Source organism: Drosophila persimilis, unplaced genomic scaffold (genome assembly GCF_003286085.1).
Source record: "Drosophila persimilis strain 14011-0111.01,24,50 unplaced genomic scaffold, DperRS2 tig00000000-arrow-pilon, whole genome shotgun sequence".
Lineage (NCBI taxonomy): Eukaryota > Metazoa > Arthropoda > Insecta > Diptera > Drosophilidae > Drosophila > Drosophila persimilis.
The window spans coordinates 27,381,929-27,400,619 of record NW_020825288.1 but is presented as its reverse complement, the minus strand read 5'-3'; the positions used below and the strand labels follow the sequence as shown (position 1 = coordinate 27,400,619).

Here is an 18,691-nt window from a genome sequence, read left to right as displayed (position 1 = left end):
GGGACGATATTTCTCATAAGTTTTTTTTTGGTAGACCTTTTTCGCTAAAACTCTTTTTTACGCAAAAATTGTAGGATATACAAAGGCTATGCGCGCATATTGTCGTAAAATACCAGCAACATTGCGACTGTTTTTTTTTTTTCATTTTTTTGTCTATGCTTCGTTTTAGCCAAAATACAATAAAAGCAAGGACTAAAAACCAACCAGTTAAGTAGAAAATTGATTCATTAATCGGAAAAAATTATATGGGCTTGAATAAATGTTCTATATAGTTAGTAATAATACACGCAATATCAAAAACGGGGAATATGCAATATAGAACTTTAGCTCGTCAGTATATTTATGGTATATTTTTAAAATGAGATGGTATATTTTATATTTCGGCGCGGTCACACTGCGAGCGACGGGTCGCTGCTTTTAATATTGTATTATTTGTTTAAAACTTTAAATTTCAAGTGAATTGTTTGTGGCGAAGCGTGGCAGCAAGTGTGCAAGACCTTCGTTTGGATTTTAATTATTATTTATTATAGCTGCTGCCACAAAAGCGCCTGGTTGGCTTGTGCGTCGTGAATGTTTAGAGAGTGTGCTCTGCAAGTGTGTTTGTGCTTTGCCTGTGAAAAATCGAAGTTTTTGCATTGCGCAGCATTTTGCCCTCCCCTCAGCCCTATTTGACAAGGAATTCCACGCTGATGGTGAGTCCCAAGGAATGAACTTGAGTGCATCGGTATGTTTTAAGCTTTGTTGTATTCCGGTCCGGCAGCTGCTGATGCTGCTGCTTCTGTTGCAGCTACATCTGTAGGCGTCGCTTGCGGTTGCCGCTTTGGTGGCGTGAATTACGTCTTACGACACTCTGCTGCGCTTTTACAGCTATCAAATTTCATTTTCTGAAAATTACTATTTGTCCAATGAGCTAGTGGAAGGAACAAACGGTAAACGACGGCATTTTGTTGACGCACAGCCCTGAGAGGCAAACATTTGTTGTTACAATTGATCCGTTAATTCGAATGCGGCTGCGCGTCAGTGAGTGTTGGTGTGTCTGTGTGTATGTTTGTTTGCGTGAGAAAGGGAGAGTGAGAGAGACGCGCTTTGACGAGGTTATAGCCGATAGCCGACTTGTGGAATGCTCTACTCTACTGAAACGTCATAGATAAGTTAAGGAAGTCCCGTTGTAGAAAAGGCCATTCTCGAGGACTCTGCCTTACCTTATATCCAATATACTTTGACGTTGACGCAAACAGGAGCTTGCGTGTGGAAGGGATGATATACATATGCCTGATTTATGCCCTGTTGGTGCACTGGCAACCTGAACTGAAACTGAAATTTGATTCATTTTAAGTCAAATATGTTTACTTTATTTGGAATTGCTGTGTTGCTGCTTACAGAAGACAAATACGAAATGATTTGAAATTAAGCGATCGATGTTTTGCAAAACATCGATGCATCGCTCAACAGCGGTACCAGCAAAAACACCGGAAAACATCGGTAAACATCGGCAAAAAAACATCGATGCTCGATGCATGTATTAGTTTGTGGCAAAGCAAGTGTGTAAGATTTAATTATTATTTATTATAGCTGCTGCCACAAAAGCGCCTGGTTGGCTTGTGCGTCGTGAATGTTTAGAGAGTGTGCTTTGCAAGTGAGTTTGTGCTTTGCCTGTGAAAAATCGAAGTTATTGCATTGCGCAGCATGTTGCCCTCCCCTCAGCCCTTTTTGGCAAGGAATTCCACGCTGATGGTGATTCCCAAGGAATGCACTTGAGTGCATCGGTATGTTTTAGGCTTTGTTGTATTCCGGTCCGGCAGCTGCTGATGCTGCTGCTTCTGTTGCAGCTACATCTGTAGGCGTCGCTTGCGGTTGCCGCTTTGGTGGCGTGAATTACGTCTTACGACACTCTGCTGCGCTTTTACAGCTATCAAATTGCATTTACTGAAAATTAATATTTGTCCAATGAGCTAGGGGAAGGAACAAACGGTAAACGACGGCATTTTGTTGACGCACAGCCCTGAGAGGCAAACATTTGTTGTTACAATTGATCCGTTAATTCGAATGCGGCTGCGCGTCAGTGAGTGTTGGTGTGTCTGTGTTTGTGTTTGTTTGCGTGAGAAAGGGAGAGTGAGAGAGACGCGCTTTGACGGGGTCATAGCCGATAGCCGACTTGTGGAATGCTCTACTCTACTGAAACGTCATAGATAACGTAAGGAAGTCCCGTCGTAGAGGAGGCCATTCTCGAGGACTCTGCCTTACCTTATATCCAATATAGTTTGACGTTGACGCAAACAGGAGCTTGCGTGTGGAAGGGATGATATACATATGCCTGATTTATGCCCTGTTGGTGTACTGGAAACCCTACCTACGCTGCTTCATTGTCTGTTTTTTGGTCGATGAACTCATGCCTCAGCCACCACTAACCGTCCTGGTGCCTCGTCATCGTCTGGAGACAAGCCCAAGAAGCGGCGGAACTTTGGCTAAAAACTAATTTGCACGCCCAATTCTTTTTCTGAGGCAAAAAAAAGGCAGCTTCTAAATATGGACCGGCCTGATGTCCGACCCATTTAAATGTTGTCGCTTCTCCGCCGTCGCCACAGTCGCAGTCGCTGCCGCAGCCGGAGGTGCAGTCGCTCAGGCGTAACGGATGCTCCGGATGATACATTCCATTCCTTTGGCCGGCCCCAAGTTTTCATCCACAATTAAGCTCAATTTTAAAACATTAGCTTTGATTGCTCCTGACACCCGACAAGTTCTGCTTCATTGGGATTTGGAGTTGATTTTAGAACGCTGTGTTACATTTCGCTATTCTCTGCTTTAATCGATAGATTGCCCATTGAGACACAAGGTTTCCAAATAAATCACTGAGAAGAAACCCCAGGCAGACCGACCCCACATCATGGCCGAGGATACGGAATACAAGAAGCTGCCGGTGGAAGAGCGATGCGTGCACAAGCTTTGGAAGGCCCGCGTCGATGGCTACGAGGAGGCGGCCAAGCTCTTCCGCGAACTGGACGACGAAAAGTCACCGGAATGGTCCAAGTTTGCGGGACTCATCAAGAAAATGGTTGTGGACTCGAATGCTTTGGCCCAGGAGAAGGGTCTCGAGGCGGCGCTTATATTTGTGGAGAACAGCGGCCTCGCCGGTCGCACCGTCGGCGATGTGATGTCAGGCATTGTCCAGAAATGCATTGCCGCACCGAAGACCAAGACCAAGGAGCTCTCGGTTCTGGTCACGCTCATGTACGTGGAGATTGAGAAGCAGGAGGCTGTCGTCGAAGAGCTAGTCAAGGGCATGGACCACAAGAACCCCAAGATTGTGTCGGCCTGCGTGGCAGCCGTCACATTGGCTCTGCGAGAGTTTGGCAGCAAAGTTGTGGGCGTCAAGCCGCTGATCAAAAAGCTCGCTCCCCTCATGTCCGAACGCGACAAGGCGGTGCGCGACGAAGGCAAGCAGCTGGCGGTGGAGATCTATCGCTGGATCGGGGCCGCCATGAAGGCACAGATCGCCACCTTGCCACAGGTGACACTCAAAGAGCTGGAAGATGAATTTGAGAAGCTCAAAGGGGAAAGGGCAGAGCCCTCCAGGTTAGAGAATTATGGAAACCCCGTACCATTGAATATTCGTATAATTTGTGTGTGTCTTTTTTGCAGATATCTCAAGTCACAGCAGGAGAAGCAGGCAAAGATTGCAGAGACTGCGGCCAGCGAGGATGTGTACAATGGTAATGATGCCATTTAGAATATGCTGCTACGGTTTGTCCGTTTTGTTTCCATTTGTTCTCTGTATTTATCTGGCTCTGGTCGTTTTCCAAGAAAAATACTTTTAAAAATGTTTAATGTTTAATTTTCACCGAATTTTGGACTACCTTTTGTTTGTTTTTTATGTCTAACACTTTTGAATTCTTTGTTTTCATTTAAACAAAAATGACACCCAAAAACGTTGGTATGTGTATAATTCCTGCTCCGCATATTCTGCAGGGGATTAGGAATAAAGTAGGCAATCCCCCTTCTAATCCCCTATCGATATCCCCCTTACAGAAGAGGATGGAGATGCTGGGACTGAAGAAATGGATCCCATGGATCTGCTTGATCCTGTGGACATACTATCCAAGATGCCCAAGGACTTTTACGAGAAACTCGAGGAGAAGAAGTGGACTCTCAGGAAGGAGGCTCTAGAGGCTTTGGAGAAACTGCTCACAGATCATCCGAAGCTGGAGAGCGGCGAGTATGGGACTCTGGTGAACGCCCTGAGGAAAGTGATTACCAAGGATTCCAATGTGGTACTGGTGGCCCTGGCTGGCAAGTGCCTGGCCATGTTGGCCAAAGGATTGGTCAAACGCTTCTCCAACTATGCATCGGTGAGTGTTTCGAGTTTCGAGGGTTATCAACCATTATAATCGGGGTTTCCTCTTCATTCGCAGGGCTGTGTGCCGTCGCTGCTAGAAAAGTTCAAAGAGAAAAAACCCAATGTGGTGGCTGCTCTGCGTGAGGCCATGGATGCCATTTACATGTCCACATCGCTGGAGGCCCAGCAGGAGGCCATTGTGGAGTCCCTGGCCAACAAGAATCCGACCGTCAAGTCTGAGACGGCTCTCTTCCTGGCCCGCGCCCTGTGCCGCACCCAGCCCACGGCCCTGAACAAGAAGCTGCTCAAACTGATAGCCACCAATCTGGTAAAGACCCTTAATGAACCGGATCCCACGGTGCGCGACAGCAGCGCCGAGGCCCTGGGCACCCTCATGAAGCTGGTGGGCGAAAAGACGCTGGAGCCACTACTGGCCGATGTGGATCCCCTCAAGATGAGCAAAATCAAGGAGTGCTACGAAAAGGCAGAGATCAAGGTGAAGATTGTCGGCCCCAAAAAAGAGACGCGTCCAGCCTCTGCCCCGCAAACGAAGGCTGGGGGAGCAGCCAGACCCACGGCAGGCAGTGCGGCACCAAAGGCAGTGGCACGACCCGCCACTTCGGGGGCACGCAAGTTAGTCAAGAAGAATCCTGCAGCCGCAGCTCCGGCTGCTGCCGCTGCCTCCAAGGCAGCAAATGCCAAGGCGCTGGCCACCGAGCGTGATATGCCCGCGGAGGAGGTGCAGGACAAGGCGGAGGAGATGCTGCCAGCCGAAATACTCAGTGGATTGGTGGACTCCAATTGGAAGACGCGCCTGGCTGCCGTGGAGCAGCTGTTGGGCGAAATCCCCAGCTACGATGCCAAGCAGCCGGGCATCTCCCAGGTGCTGGTGCGCACCGTCAGCGGTCGAAAGCCCGGCCTGAAGGAGATGAACTTCCAAGTGCTCAAACTGAAGCTGGACATTATACGCAGCGTCGCGGAGACCTATCCCCTGACCACCATCACCGTGGATCATGTGATCAACGAGATCACGGAGAAGCTGGCCGATGCCAAGAACGGACCAGTCGCCGGCGATGTCCTGTCCGCCTTTGCGGAGGCCACCAAGCTGGAGTACGTTGTGGGCAAGGTCCTGGGCTTCGCCTTCGAGCAAAAGTCCCCGAAAGTGCAGTCGGAGGCATTCAATTGGGTGGCCAAGGCCATTACGGAGTTCGGCTTCCAGATGCAGCCGAAGCTGCTGATCGAGGAGGTGCGCAAGGGCGTGCAGAGCACCAATCCCACGGTGCGTGGTGCCGCCATCCTCCTGGTGGGCACCATGTCCATGTACACTGGCCAGTCCCTCATGATGTTCTTCGACGGCGAGAAGCCCGCCTTAAAGGTACAAATTCAGACGGAGTTCGACAAAAATGTGGGCGAGAAGCCGCCGCGTCCAGTGCGTGGAGCACAGCGTGGGAGCGGTGGCGCTGCCGGCACTCCAGAAGGCGGCGACGACGACGACGAGGCTGGCGGTCAGGATGAGGATATGGCCTGCAACATGGCGGATCTGCTGCCACGCGTCGACATTGCACCGCAGATCACGGAGGCGCTGCTCAAGGAAATGTCCGACAAAGACTGGAAGATGCGTAACGAGGGACTGACTAAGCTGCAGACCATCATCTCGGAGGCGCGGCTCATCAAGCCATCTATCGGAGACCTGGGCCCCGCCTTGGCCCACCGTCTCGTGGACTCGAATGCGAAGATTGCCCAGACGACGCTCTCCATCTGCGAGCAGCTGGCCATCGCCATGGGCTCGGGGTGCCGCAATCACGTGCGCACCCTCTTCCCGGGCTTCCTGCATGCCCTGGGCCATGGCAAGGATTTCGTGCGGGCCGCCGCCCTCAGCTGCATCAATACGTTCGGCGAGAAGGGCGGCTACAAGGAGTTCTTCGAGAGCGAAATGATTGCCGATGCCCTCAAGGGCCCTTCAACAGCTCTCAAGGTGGAGCTGTGGGCGTGGTTGGCGGATAAACTGCCGGGAATACCGCCCAAAACGATTTCCAAGGAGGATTTGAACTCCATGGTACCGCAGCTGTATGCCCACATCTGCGATCGAACGGCGGATGTGCGAAAGAACGCCAACGAGGCGGTCCTTGGGATAATGATTCACCTGGGATTCGAGGCCATGAACCGGGCGCTCGACAAACAGAAGCCCGCCTCGAAGGCGGCCATACTGGCGTCCCTCGAAAAGGCGCGTCCCAATCTGCCCGTCAAGCCGCTGCCCAAAGGCAAACAGCAGGCGCCAATACTCGAGGATTCCGTCAAGAAGACAGTCCGTGGAAGAGGTGCCACTGGAGGGGCTGCAGCCCAGAAGGCGCCCAATGCCAGGGCCACTGTCGCAGGCGAGAAGGCGGCGGTCCCATCGCGAAAGAAGGATGAAGATGTAGACACGTCGCCCCTGCTGGCCGTCAATACGGCCAAGAACCAGCGACTCCTCGACGAGCAGAAGATGCGTGTCCTCAAGTGGACCTTCACCACGCCCCGCGAGGAGTTCAACGAACTGTTGCGCGAACAGATGACGGCAGCGAGCGTAAACAAGGCTCTAATGGCCAATATGTTCCACGATGACTTTCGGTAATAGATTCTTCTGGTCTCCCATTTGGGGATTCGTCTCTAATTTGTACCCTTTCCGATCCCCAGCTATCACTTGAAAGTCATCGAACAGTTGAGCGATGATTTGCCCAGCAATGGCAAGGCCTTGATCTGCAATCTGGATTTGATACTCAAGTGGCTGACGCTGCGCTTCTACGATACGAACCCTTCTGTCCTGCTCAAGGGTCTCGACTATCTTATGCAGGTCTTCCAGATGCTCGTCGAAGTGGAATATATCCTCGGGGAGAACGAGGCTGCAAGCTTTGTGCCTCATTTGCTGCTCAAGGTAAGCCATTGCTTGATTCCTCTAGAATATCCCTACAATCTCCCTTCTCTCTCTCTCGCTCTATGTGTGTGTAGATTGGTGATCCCAAGGACACTGTACGGAATGGCGTGCGTCGCGTCCTGCGTCACGTACTGTTGGTCTATCCTTATTCCAAGATCTTCCCTTACGTTATGGATGGCCTCAAGTCAAAGAATGCCCGCCAGCGCACCGAGTGCCTGGACGAACTCACCTTCCTGGTCGAATCGTACGGGGTGGGAATCTGTTCGAATGCCTCCATCAAGGACATCTCTCGCCAGATCTCCGACCGCGACAACTCTGTGCGCAATGCGGCCCTCAACTGCATGGTGCAGGTGTTTTTCCTCACAGGCGAGAAGCTCTACAAGCAGCTCAACCATCTTAACGAAAAGGATCTCTCAATGCTGGATGAGCGCATCAAGCGGGCCAAAAAGACATACAAACCGCCATCGACTGCACCCGCAGAAATGCCAAGCGGTGGGGGAAAAGTGGCAGCCCCGACTCGCCCCCAGCGGCAGGAGAGCATCGAGATCGAGGACGTTGTGGTGGGCAATGGCTACGGGGATGAGTTGCCGCCGCCAAGCGACGGGTAAGACCCAAAACTAGGAATCATTGTTATATTCGGATGGAGTTTTGTTGAATGTCGTCTCGCACGCTCTCTGTGGATGGGAAACTACTGGCAAAAGGAGGTGGGGTCTCCAGAGCTAATTGACTGTGAAGTATATTTATGTACATTAAAGCAAAAAAATCGGAGAATTTTGCATCTTTGCTGGAGCCCCATATGGAGCCATGTGCCGTCCAACCAGTAGTTTCCATCAGTGTTTGAAAACTTACATTAATTTTCGTTGTTCTCAAAATATTAGAAGTCCCTGCAGTAGTCAGAGCAACTTTCGTTAGAATTCTGTACTCGCTGTAGCGAGAACAAGGTTGAAGCAGCGAGACGAACTTTAAAACATTTCCTGCTCCGACTGTTAATTTTCAAACACTGGTTTCTCCATCCTCTGGGGCGGCATCCTCGCAGTAGTTTGGATCCTTCTTTGATTTTTCGTTGATTATTTTTTCGTTAACCATTCATTCATTCATTTTCCATTGGAACAGCAAGCAGCGAGAGAGCAACCAAATGGAGGGAAATAGCACGAATGTGGCGGCCTATTTAAACTCTCTGACTCGACACGCGTAAAATGGCTTTTCTTTTATACTTTCCTTTAAATGTCTAGTGCTTTGTTTTGCTTTGCTCTGTTTGTCATTGTTTGAGTTTTGTTTGCTTTTGTTTTATCGTCGCTTCTGTGTGTTTTGTGTGTGTCCCGCCAGAGCTCGGCTTACATATGGTTTCGAATCCTTTGCAGCACCTTCGACAGGGCACCGTCCTCACAGCTGCTCCAGTTGCAGCAGCAGTCCCAACAACAAAGGCCCAGTGGACCCTTTGGCTTGGACCCAGAGGTGATGGCTGAAATCGAGAAGGATCGGGTGCGCGTGGATGATATAAAATTCAAGCAGCTGCCGTCCGTGGACATATCGCTGCTGTACGAGCCCATCAAGGTAATACCCACTCGCGAAGGCGTCTATTATCCACAGGATAGGTTCGAGCGCCTCATCACAGGCCAGCTCTACAATGCCAGCATGGCCAGCGGTAATTCGCCCTATCGCAGTCTCCTGCGCAACCAGCAACAGCAGCACCAGAACCACATGGAGAACCATATTCCCAAGTAAATTGAAGCATAGATCTAAGTTTTAGGAACCTTTTTTATTGGTTTGTTCCTGTGTTTCGCAGCCTGGCTTATGTCCTGCCCAAGCATGATCCACAGCTGGTGAAGGTGATCAAGGCTGTCAGCAGCATGGACACCATGAAGGCTCGGGCGGCCATTAACGAGCTGGCGGACATTATTGAGTCGCCCGAGAAGCAGGCCGTCCTGCGCGACTATGATGACATATTCATACATAACGTGCTGGAACAGCTGAAGGTGAGCATTGCCAGGAGCTCCCTATAGCCGGTCCTTTATTTATATTTGCGTTATTTTTGTGTGCAGCATCTTTCACAGCAGCCAACGGCGCAGTCTTTGGTGATGTACCAGCCGCTGTTGTCCATTTTGTATACGTTTTTCCATGCCAACATTCTGGGCAAAACACTGGGCGTGACCTACATCAAGCATCTGATGTCTGCGCTGCTCCATTTGATGGCCGATCCCAAGTTGGCCAACGGCCAGGACGGCGAGTACAACAAGGTGATCAATAACATCTGTTTGAAAGTGCTGGACAAGGTTAATTTCACGAATTTAAATTGGTAAGACTACCCTTCCCTTGGTTATATGTACCCCGATTAATGGCGCTGCTATGCTCTTTAGTGCTCTCATCCGTTTGCTGCGTGAAACCTGCCCGGTTGCTGGACTCCCCAAATTCACGGATCTGCTGATGAAATGCATTTGGCGGACTGTCAAGATGCTGCCAGAGCGCAGCAATGAGCTGAACTACGATGACGTGATATTGGAGGCGCACGAATTCATGCTGGCACTGCCCAGCACCTGGTGGCAGAACCGGCCATCGGACACGCCGCTGCGCACAGTCAAGACGATTGTCCACAACATTGCCAAGGTGAAGGGCAATGCCATACTGCAGCATCTCAATCAGATACCCGTACACTCGGAGTTGCACACGTATTTGATACGCATCCTGAAGGTGAGAAAAGCTCCCTCAATCGCTATTCGTTAGATGCGATTAATGGGGGTGGATATGTTTTTCTGTAGAATTTCCAAAAGGATGGCTCTTTGGTAGGGACGGGTGCCTCGCCACAAAGAGCCAAGGAGATTGCTTCGAAGCGTATCTCGCATCAAACCCATGACACAGTATCGCAAATCTTTAAGCTTATCTCCGACAGAGACACCAAGCAGCAAGGACTGCAGAAGCTATACGATTTTAAGGTAAATTCTAGGAGATCTTTATTGATGTTTTTCACTCATTGAAACATACTTTCTTTAGCAACAAAATCCAGATATAGATCTGAGCACCTTCCTGCAGGGCTCCAGCGCCACTTTTCACAAGTACATTGAGGAGGGTCTGGCAGAAATCGAGCGCAGTCAGAATGGAATGCCCGGCTCCGCTGGACAGGCGCCGGACAATCGCTTGGGTAAGTGTGCAGGCCATAAAACACAAACGATTCTCTCCATCCCATACTAACCAAAACATATACAAAAATGTGGCCATGTATCTTGTATTTCGACATTCCCAACAGCTGCTACACGTTCTTATCTCACAGATGCCAATCATCAGAATCTGAATCAGAATCAGAATGCTGCCGGCGACCGTGATGCCGACTACTGGATGGACCGAATGCAGAATTTGATTGGTCAGCGTGTAGATATCGGTGTCAGTGGAAAAATGATGTCCACGCGCCATATCTCAGACGATGGCTCGCGCGTGAAGATGGACAATAAGGTGGCCGAAGAGAATCTCTGCTTAAACTCGGGCTTGGGCTCCCAGAAGGCTTCGCTCATTCGACGAGAGGTGACATGGGGCAGAGATGTGCAGTATTATGGAGTTATATTCAATCAATATGAAAATCCCTTTCAGAAACCCGATGTCTCGCCGAATCGCTTGCAGCATATCCAGGCAAAGCTGGCACAGATCAAGAAGGAGAGCCACGCCCAATAGGAGTATTATACCACACTCCACACACAGATACACATATATGGAGATCTATAGCTATAGAAAAAACATGAACAGAGAGAGATTGAGAGAAGAAAAAAGATGACGTCGTGATGGCCGTCTTCAATTAAATGAATCATTATTATTTAACATTAGTTTTAATATGCGCTTATGCACACACCGCACCCGATATACATATATATTCACATACACATGCTACAGATACAGAACAGCAGAAGGGCAGCAGATGTAGATTCAAAGGCAGGTTAACAAGTAACAATTAAGAATAATTAACAGACGCGTACTACAACTACTACTTACTATTTACTACACTAATCCATATATCCTCCTGCTACATCATAAAGCCACATACTATATATATAAATTGTACTTGTACTAGCGCTTTCGATTGGAATTAGATTGATTTGTTGGTGAGCTGCAGCGCGAAGCAAAATAGCAACAGCAGCAGCATGTTTAAAGATTTTAAAACCTTGTTTTGTTGCCTCGATTAGGATCGATTCTTGTTATCGTCTGGTTACGTTTTCTGATTCCATAATCCATCTGTTTCCGACCTAAGTTATACTTTTAAATCTTAATTTTTAGCCTGTAGCAGCTACCATTTAACCAAAATTTTAGTTTAAGCTTCATTCAGCTGAATCCCCCAGTTACACACAGTCACCCACCCCCGATCCCCCCATCACCTCCGATCATCACACACTCGTCAGGCATAGCACGCGCGTGCGTATTTTTGTAACACAAAATCCTCTATCCTATCCATGAATTATATGCGAAAATAAATGTTATATTTATAATTCAACTAATCCATGGCCACGGGCACCACCTCTGTTATTTCGGAGAGCAGCTCCCCCTCCACATCCTCATCCTCGCCCCTGTTGGGCTTTGCATAGCGCGAGGAGATGGTAGCCACGCGTATGGCGGCCTTAAAGCCCACCCGTGCCTTCATTTTGGCCAGCTTTGCCTTCCAGTTCTCGTCGCGGGACGGCAGCTCGTTGAGGTACTCGATCATCTCTTGCTTTTTGGGATCCACAATCGCCAGCACCGACATGCACCCATCCACGGTGCCCAGGACAATGGCTCGCCCGTCCTTGCTACTCTTGATGGCCGTCAGCTCGGCCTGCAGTCGGTAGTTGGCTATCATCTCGGTGTCGCCAGTGCGGAAGACGCGTATGGTCTTCCGCCCGCTGTGATAGTACGCCACATACTCGTCGTTCTCCGTGAAGATGCAAATCACCGAAAAGACGCCCTCGGCCACCTTTGGAATGAATGTCTTCACAGTGGTGCCCTTGCGCAGCTCCAGCATCTCCAATCCGCCACGCGTCGGGGCATACAAACCGCACTTGCCATCCCGCGTAATGCTGCCGCCCCACTTGGCTATGGAGCGGATGTGCTTCTTGGTCTTGATGTCCATGACGCTGCCCTTCTCACTGCTGATGACCGCCACCTGATTGGCCTTATGGGGCATTGGCACCAAAGCGAATACCTCCTTAATGGAGCACCCCTTGAGCATGATCTTCGAGACAAAGGCCCCGTTGGTGGCGCTGTACACGCCCAGGCAATCCTTGTTCAACTTGTCCACGGTGACCACAACGATGTACGCATTATCCGCCGTCATCACCGACTTGCGGAAGGGCATACCCGTGATCATACGAATGGGGAATTCAAAGCGGAACAGGATGGTGCCCTCTGCAGAAGAATTGGTTCAATGGTGAGCTCATTAAATATATTTTCTAATCCTTACCTGGCACTGATCTCAATGTTGTTATAGCCGTCAATCGATTGGCCTCATCCGCCGCCGCCAGGATATCCCGCTGATTAATGTTGGGCACCGAAACCGTCAGCACCTTGTAGCCATAGTCCAAGAGGGTGATCTGCTGTATACCAGGCTGATCGTCGCGAAAGACCACCTGTTCGGAGACGCGATTCCAGACCAGAAACTTACCCGTCTCCGAGGATATGATGTAGCGGCCGTCTGGTGTGATCTCTGCATGTGTGACAATGGCGCCCAGGGCACTGTCGGAGAGTTTGGCCAGCAGACGGCCCGATCGTGTCTCCCAGACGCCGACACAGCTGCGGGTGACTGTCACGGCCATGTCCACCTCGGACAGACTGATGTCATCGATCTGGAGCTCGTGGCGATCGATGACGTGCACCTTCTCGAAGATATTGTTGATGTTCCAGACCTTGACCGACCGATCTATGGAGGAGGTCACGAGGTTGTTCCAGTTGCCGATCGTCAGCGGCTCCAGCTGTATGATACGCCCAAAGTGGGCGTCTAGGACCTTCGCCAACTGTCCCGATGGCAGGCACCACACATACAGATTCTTGCGAACTCCGGCGACGGCATAGTCCAGCCGGGAGCTTACCATAATGGAGTTTGACTGCATGATGCGGGTGGTGATGTTCCGCACGCCATGCGGGAGCGGCAGGTACAGCGCGCCCTCGGTCAGACGGGACTCTGTCTCGTCCTTTAGTTTGCTGCCAAAGTCCCAGATCACAAAGCCCTTGCCGGCGGTGCCCAGGAGCATTCGATCGTGCTGGTCCAGGCGCAGTTGAAGCAGCATCTCCTTGTCGTCATTCTCGAAGCGCGACAGGCTCTCCACCAGATTCCAGCTGATGGCACCGCTCTCCTCATCCTCCACAAAGTCAAACACGGAAACCTCAAAGTTATCTTCATTGGCACAGCCATAGGCCCGCGAGCGATGCTTGTTCATGGCCAAGGCACTGTAGAATCTCTCCGAATTGGAGTAGTTCCCTCCGCGACAGGAGTCCAGCCTCAGGCGCATGTCATTGATGGAACCCGACCAGAAGACCACATTGTAGTCCGTGGGACTGAAAAACTCCATGGCTGAGAAAAAGATGGGTAAGTAGTTGAGTGAAGGAATATCTAGGGGTCCATGCACTCACTTAAGATCTCCCAATCCTCGTTCTCGCCAGGCACATCGAAGGTGTCCACCAGATTGCCACGCATATCAAACTGAGCCCAACGCAGCTTGCAAGTGATAAAGAGACTACACCCCACAGGATTAGATTAGAGGACCCATATGCTAAAGGGAATCGAAATGCAGGAAACCTTACCAATGATTGAGCAAATGGAGACCACTGACCGGACCATGGCACTCCTCGAAGGGACTGTTGATCACCACGAATTCGCTGGAGAGCATGTTGAGGAGCACGGTCTGATTGTTGTTCGAGTATGCGGCGGCCCACTTGTTGTCCGGACTGAGGACCAGCTGCTGCATGATGCCCTCAATGCCTGGATTAACGTCACGCGTCAGGTCCGATGTGGACAGATCGAAAGTGATGAAGTGCGTGGAAATGGAGACCATGTAGCGCATGTCGCTGGTCAGGCAGAAGGCAAACACTGCAAACTGATGACCCTCCAGGGAGTACTAAGAGGATTCCAAAAGGAATAGAGATCCCAAACGAGAGAAATATCTAAAATTAGGTACCTTCAAGGGCCCTCCTGGAGTGTGCAGGCAATGATTGACCGGAATAAGAGCACAATCCTTGGGTCCACTGCGATCGCAGGCCCGCAGCAGCATCTTGATGTTGGGATTGCCCCCAATCTCGGGCAGCAAGCGTCCAATCAGCTGCGGAGCCAGCATATTGGGATAGATGGCCAGGATGGCGCCGCCCAAACGCAGAGCATCGGCTACGAGCATCAGCTCGCGCCTGGCCTCCTTGTCCTCCGTGTTGGTGGAAGCATCCTCGAAGTCCGCGAGCACCGCCTGCAATGGACAGCTTGAGAGCTTAGCGTGAAGCCAATCGTAATTGAAGAGGACGTGCTCGAACAGATCCTTGAAACGTCGCGAGCGCACAAAGTGGAAGGGCAGCTCCCCAAACTGTTGGAGATTCAAATGATAAGAAAAACCACTAGATAGGTGAAACCATCAAGGTACCTTGCGCAGATTGTACCGCTTGGAGAGACCATCCTTGCTGCTGAATACCAGCGGCTGGATGGGAACCTTACGATCCGCTGAGCCCTCCTTGTCGGCCAGGCCGAAGCGATGCCGCTGGATCTCGGTGAACTTGAACGGCTTGGGCACACCGCCACCCCAGATGCCCAGATAGTAATCGGCAATCATCGAGTGGAAGTATATGGCCATGTTCATGTTCTTGAAGTAGCGCTCTTTGGCGGTGTCCCGGAACTGTCGGTGATACCAGTTCATAACATTCACCCCGTCCGCCTCTCGTTCGCTTAGATAATTGGGCAGATCGTTGCGTATACGCGTCCATAGAAGCGGCGGAATGCGACGAACTGGAGGCATATGGTACTGATAGACATCGTCCAGCACCTTGTCGTCCAGCGAGATGAGATCCTCCAGTTCGCTTTCGGAGAGTCCCGACTTTGAGGCCGTGATGTAGGCCAAGGCGTGAAAGACCAGGATACGGCCATGCTGCTTCTCCACGCGCTCAAACAGCAGCATAATGGAGTCCATCACCGTGTTGGCCAGATGCGTCTCCTGGGGCCGTGTGTAACTCCGCCAGCGGCAGATCTCGGCAAACACAAGCTTCACGAAAATGGGCAGCGAACACTTGCTGATGGCATTGGCCACCAGACGCCACTGATAGTTGTTGAGATCCCGGCACGCCGTCTTCGCCCACATCTTGATCACGTTCATGGCCAGGTCTTCGCCCAAGGCCGTCACCTCGATGAAGTTCTCCTCCACGTCGATCATCTTGCAAAGGACATGGTACTCGTGCGACACTGTCGGATTCGCAGGCTCATTGGCGCACGAAATGATGATCTGTAAACAGTCGAATGAGTGTATCTCTTAGATATGTTCGTGTGGCATGGGAGTGGCCGAATGGCGGTGGCGGGTACCAAGAGAGGATTGCCTCATGCAGAACGGCCATCCTCTAGGCGTCGTTGTGTGTGAGGTGTGCCTTTGGTTTCATTGGTTTTTTTTGGCGAGTGATTTTGCTTAGCACGCACAAGTCAAGCAATTGGAAAAACTTACACGATTTCCCAATAGAGATTTGGGGGGAGGGGGGCATGCATTATATGTACATATGGAAACTATAAACATAAAGATTCAGGTATGTTTCATGCAGTGCTAGTAGAGGATATTCTTGGTATATACAGATCGTAGGATGAATGAGGGTGGAACTTGTGATTGAATCAATGTCTTGTAAAGAATTCGTCACATTGGGACTGGTTTTTCAGAATATTTGTGCTAGAAATCGTTGGACTTTGGAAGCGAGGACAATATAACATTTCTTTGGTACACGCTCCAGGCTCTTTTTTGTTGTGAGCACTTTTGATAGAAGGGTCTTTGACATTTCTTTGAGGATATATTTGTTGAGTGCAGACATACGAGTATTCTTAAGATAAAGTGAGAGAGGAATCATGCAGAATTTTGTACAGTGTCAGAGATAGTATAATCTGTAGATTGTATACCGAATATCAAATATCAATATCATGCATAGGGAAATTAGTTAAATATTTATAAAAGTTAAATGTATGTATGTACAGTACTGTTCATACATATGTACATGCAGAGGACTGTGGCTAGGAGTACCCTCGCCAGAATGGAGAGATCTCTCACCTTACAGTGCTTTGGCAGACGCGTGGGTATCCAGGATACCTTGTTCGAGTCTTGGGTGCCCGTCAGCTGGTCGACCGAGTCGAGGTAGAGGGTGAGCGGCTGGTTGGGGCTAGCATAAGTTAGTAATTGCTTAAAGTGTGCTGTTAAGGGTACAAGATCATCGGGTATGTTCTCGAAGGGTAGCATATAGTTGTACGAGATCTGCTTGGTTGGTTTTGAGAGCGGATTATGGGGTTAAAGGATTTATTTAACTATTGGATGGATATCACCTGCTGGCAGATGGAAATCAGGGTGGCCGTCAAGGCACTGGAGTCCGGCGTTGTGCCCAGGAATCGGATGACATTGATCGGCCTGACATGGGCGAACCATTCGGTGGCCACCAGGGCAGCGCTCTTCGAGAGTAGCGAGGTCTTGCCGCAGCCTCCGTCGCCGAAAAGGACAAGTGGCTTATCTGAATCCCCCAGCATATAGCGCTTGATACGCTCGCAACTCTCCTCCCGGCCGTAGAATATCTTCACCGAGTTGTTGCAAGCGTGCAAATGCTGAAGGATCTCAGTTACTATCTGCCCCTGTGCACTGGAGTCTTCTTTGCGCATCGCCCTATCCACCAGCTTCACCACGTTCTTATAGAAGTGCGATATGAAATGATTCAGGTACTCCTCGTGCGTCTCAATGTCCAGGCCCTCGCGTCCAATCCACTCCACAGTGTATCTAGAAAGAACCAGTTGGGACTACACTCCATCTAAGGATTGGCACCTGCTCTCTTACTTCTGGGCGTTGCTTGACTCGATCTTCGCCGGAAGCCGAGTGTCCCTGAGGTCTCCCAACAGCTTGGCCGACTCCGTGTCCAGACTCCGGTTGATGATGTCCACGAAAAGCGAGGCCTTCTTCAGGTTCTGCAGATTGATGTTGTTGATGTACCGCACATAGGCCAGGCAATGGTTCTTCGTGTTCTTCACATTCAGCACGCCATTGATCACCTCCCGCTCCGTCACTAAACGGGGATTGATCTTCAGCCACCGCTACAGCCACCAGATACTACGCTTACCCGACATGAAGTAGTTGTGGACATCTTCCTTGGACATCTTGTTGCTGGCCCCCAAAGAGGCGGCTGCCTTGCGCAGCAGCTTCTGCATTTTGTTGAGGGTGTCCCACCAAACGGCCTGATCCTCCGCCTGGAGCTTGGGCACGCGCTGAGGTTTGCGTTCGTACTTTGGTAAGTCGTTCCTAAGCCGAAAGAATGTATTGCTGCTCACCTTATTGTTGAAATTGATGAGTATCGATGAAATTGGCTGCAGCACGGAGATTGGGGGCACCGCATTGCTGTCCTTCTTGTACCACAGATCAAGCAGGGCCCGGTCCACGCCCATCGAGGTCAGCTCTTCGCTGATCAGCGCCAGCTCAGAGGACACTATGTACGTGGGTATGGGTCGGTAGCCGTACTTCTGGCCCAGAAACACAATGAAGTTCGGGCCCATCGACAGCCGCTGACAGTTCTTGATCTCGCGCATGCACAGCTCTGTGGTCATGTGATCGTCGGTGGCCTCGTCGCGCACACCCCATCGCATGTCCACCACTTGAAACTCCAGGCCGTGCTTCTCGCGACAATAGTCCTTGATCCTGGGATAGCACTTGGCCATCAGCGTGTTCCTTTCCATGGTGGTGTCTGATGGTGAAAATCATCCGCAAATTACGTAACTATTCTGTACACTTTCCCACATGGGTCGCACCCCCCCCCGCCCTCACGGAACATTAGTGATTGATTTGTTGACCCACCCGTGAACGTGGAGCTCGTGAAGATGCGCACAATCTTGGAGCTAACCGGTGGCAGGGCCTCCAGGGAGCCCAGAAAGATCGAGTCAATGGTGCGGTCATCCATGGCCACCTAATGCTAGTGTGTCTTTTGCTGGTTTGGTTTGGTTGCTGCTCGAGCAGCTTCTTTTCTAGGACGTTCCGCAGCCGTTGAAATCCAATATGTGTCTGCGCCAAAAACGGAGACCCAGAAAGTGGCGTAAAGTTCGCTGCTGTTTGGTCGATAATCGCCGGATACGTGCGGCACATTTGACAGTCGCCTAGTTGACGGTTGTTTTTGAGTTCAGCAGAAGCTCCACTGACGTGGCATATCAGAACACCTTCATGGGGAAGGGAAGGGGACTCCCCAGGAGGAAGCACTCTCCGGGCAGCTCTAGTACCGCACCTGTTGCCCAACCTGATTGAAAAGCC

General features: G+C 50.6%; 2 protein-coding genes across 5 annotated transcripts; one reads left to right on the top strand and one right to left on the bottom strand.

Moving 5' to 3' along the window:
* The first annotated feature begins 474 nt into the window (after nucleotides 1–474).
* Nucleotides 475–11,719, top strand: LOC6594217 (protein mini spindles). Of its 4 annotated transcripts, none has more exons than XM_026994792.1 (16): nucleotides 475–692; nucleotides 2,814–3,573; nucleotides 3,640–3,710; nucleotides 4,027–4,346; nucleotides 4,410–6,940; nucleotides 7,007–7,244; nucleotides 7,319–7,848; nucleotides 8,358–8,435; nucleotides 8,606–8,965; nucleotides 9,031–9,220; nucleotides 9,287–9,540; nucleotides 9,602–9,932; nucleotides 10,001–10,174; nucleotides 10,233–10,380; nucleotides 10,510–10,757; nucleotides 10,824–11,719. In XM_026994792.1, the coding sequence occupies exons 2-16, from the start codon at nucleotides 2,885–2,887 to the stop codon at nucleotides 10,902–10,904; spliced, it is 6,243 nt and encodes a 2,080-aa protein (XP_026850593.1). In that variant the 5' UTR covers nucleotides 475–692; nucleotides 2,814–2,884; the 3' UTR covers nucleotides 10,905–11,719. The 4 variants fall into 4 exon arrangements, with proteins under 4 accessions (XP_026850593.1, XP_026850592.1, XP_026850595.1 ...); XM_026994791.1 differs by having other exon boundaries at nucleotides 10,486–10,757; XM_026994794.1 differs by lacking the exon at nucleotides 8,358–8,435.
* Nucleotides 11,713–18,473, bottom strand: LOC6594216 (NACHT and WD repeat domain-containing protein 2). The gene is made up of 12 exons (XM_002019415.2): nucleotides 18,245–18,473; nucleotides 17,725–18,134; nucleotides 17,517–17,661; nucleotides 17,237–17,462; nucleotides 16,738–17,179; nucleotides 16,469–16,669; nucleotides 14,819–15,667; nucleotides 14,369–14,761; nucleotides 13,995–14,308; nucleotides 13,824–13,927; nucleotides 12,658–13,764; nucleotides 11,713–12,602 (listed from the first exon to the last, which is right to left on the bottom strand). The coding sequence occupies exons 1-12, from the start codon at nucleotides 18,345–18,347 to the stop codon at nucleotides 11,716–11,718; spliced, it is 5,181 nt and encodes a 1,726-aa protein (XP_002019451.1). The 5' UTR covers nucleotides 18,348–18,473; the 3' UTR covers nucleotides 11,713–11,715.
* Between the last annotated feature and the right edge of the window lie 218 nt (nucleotides 18,474–18,691).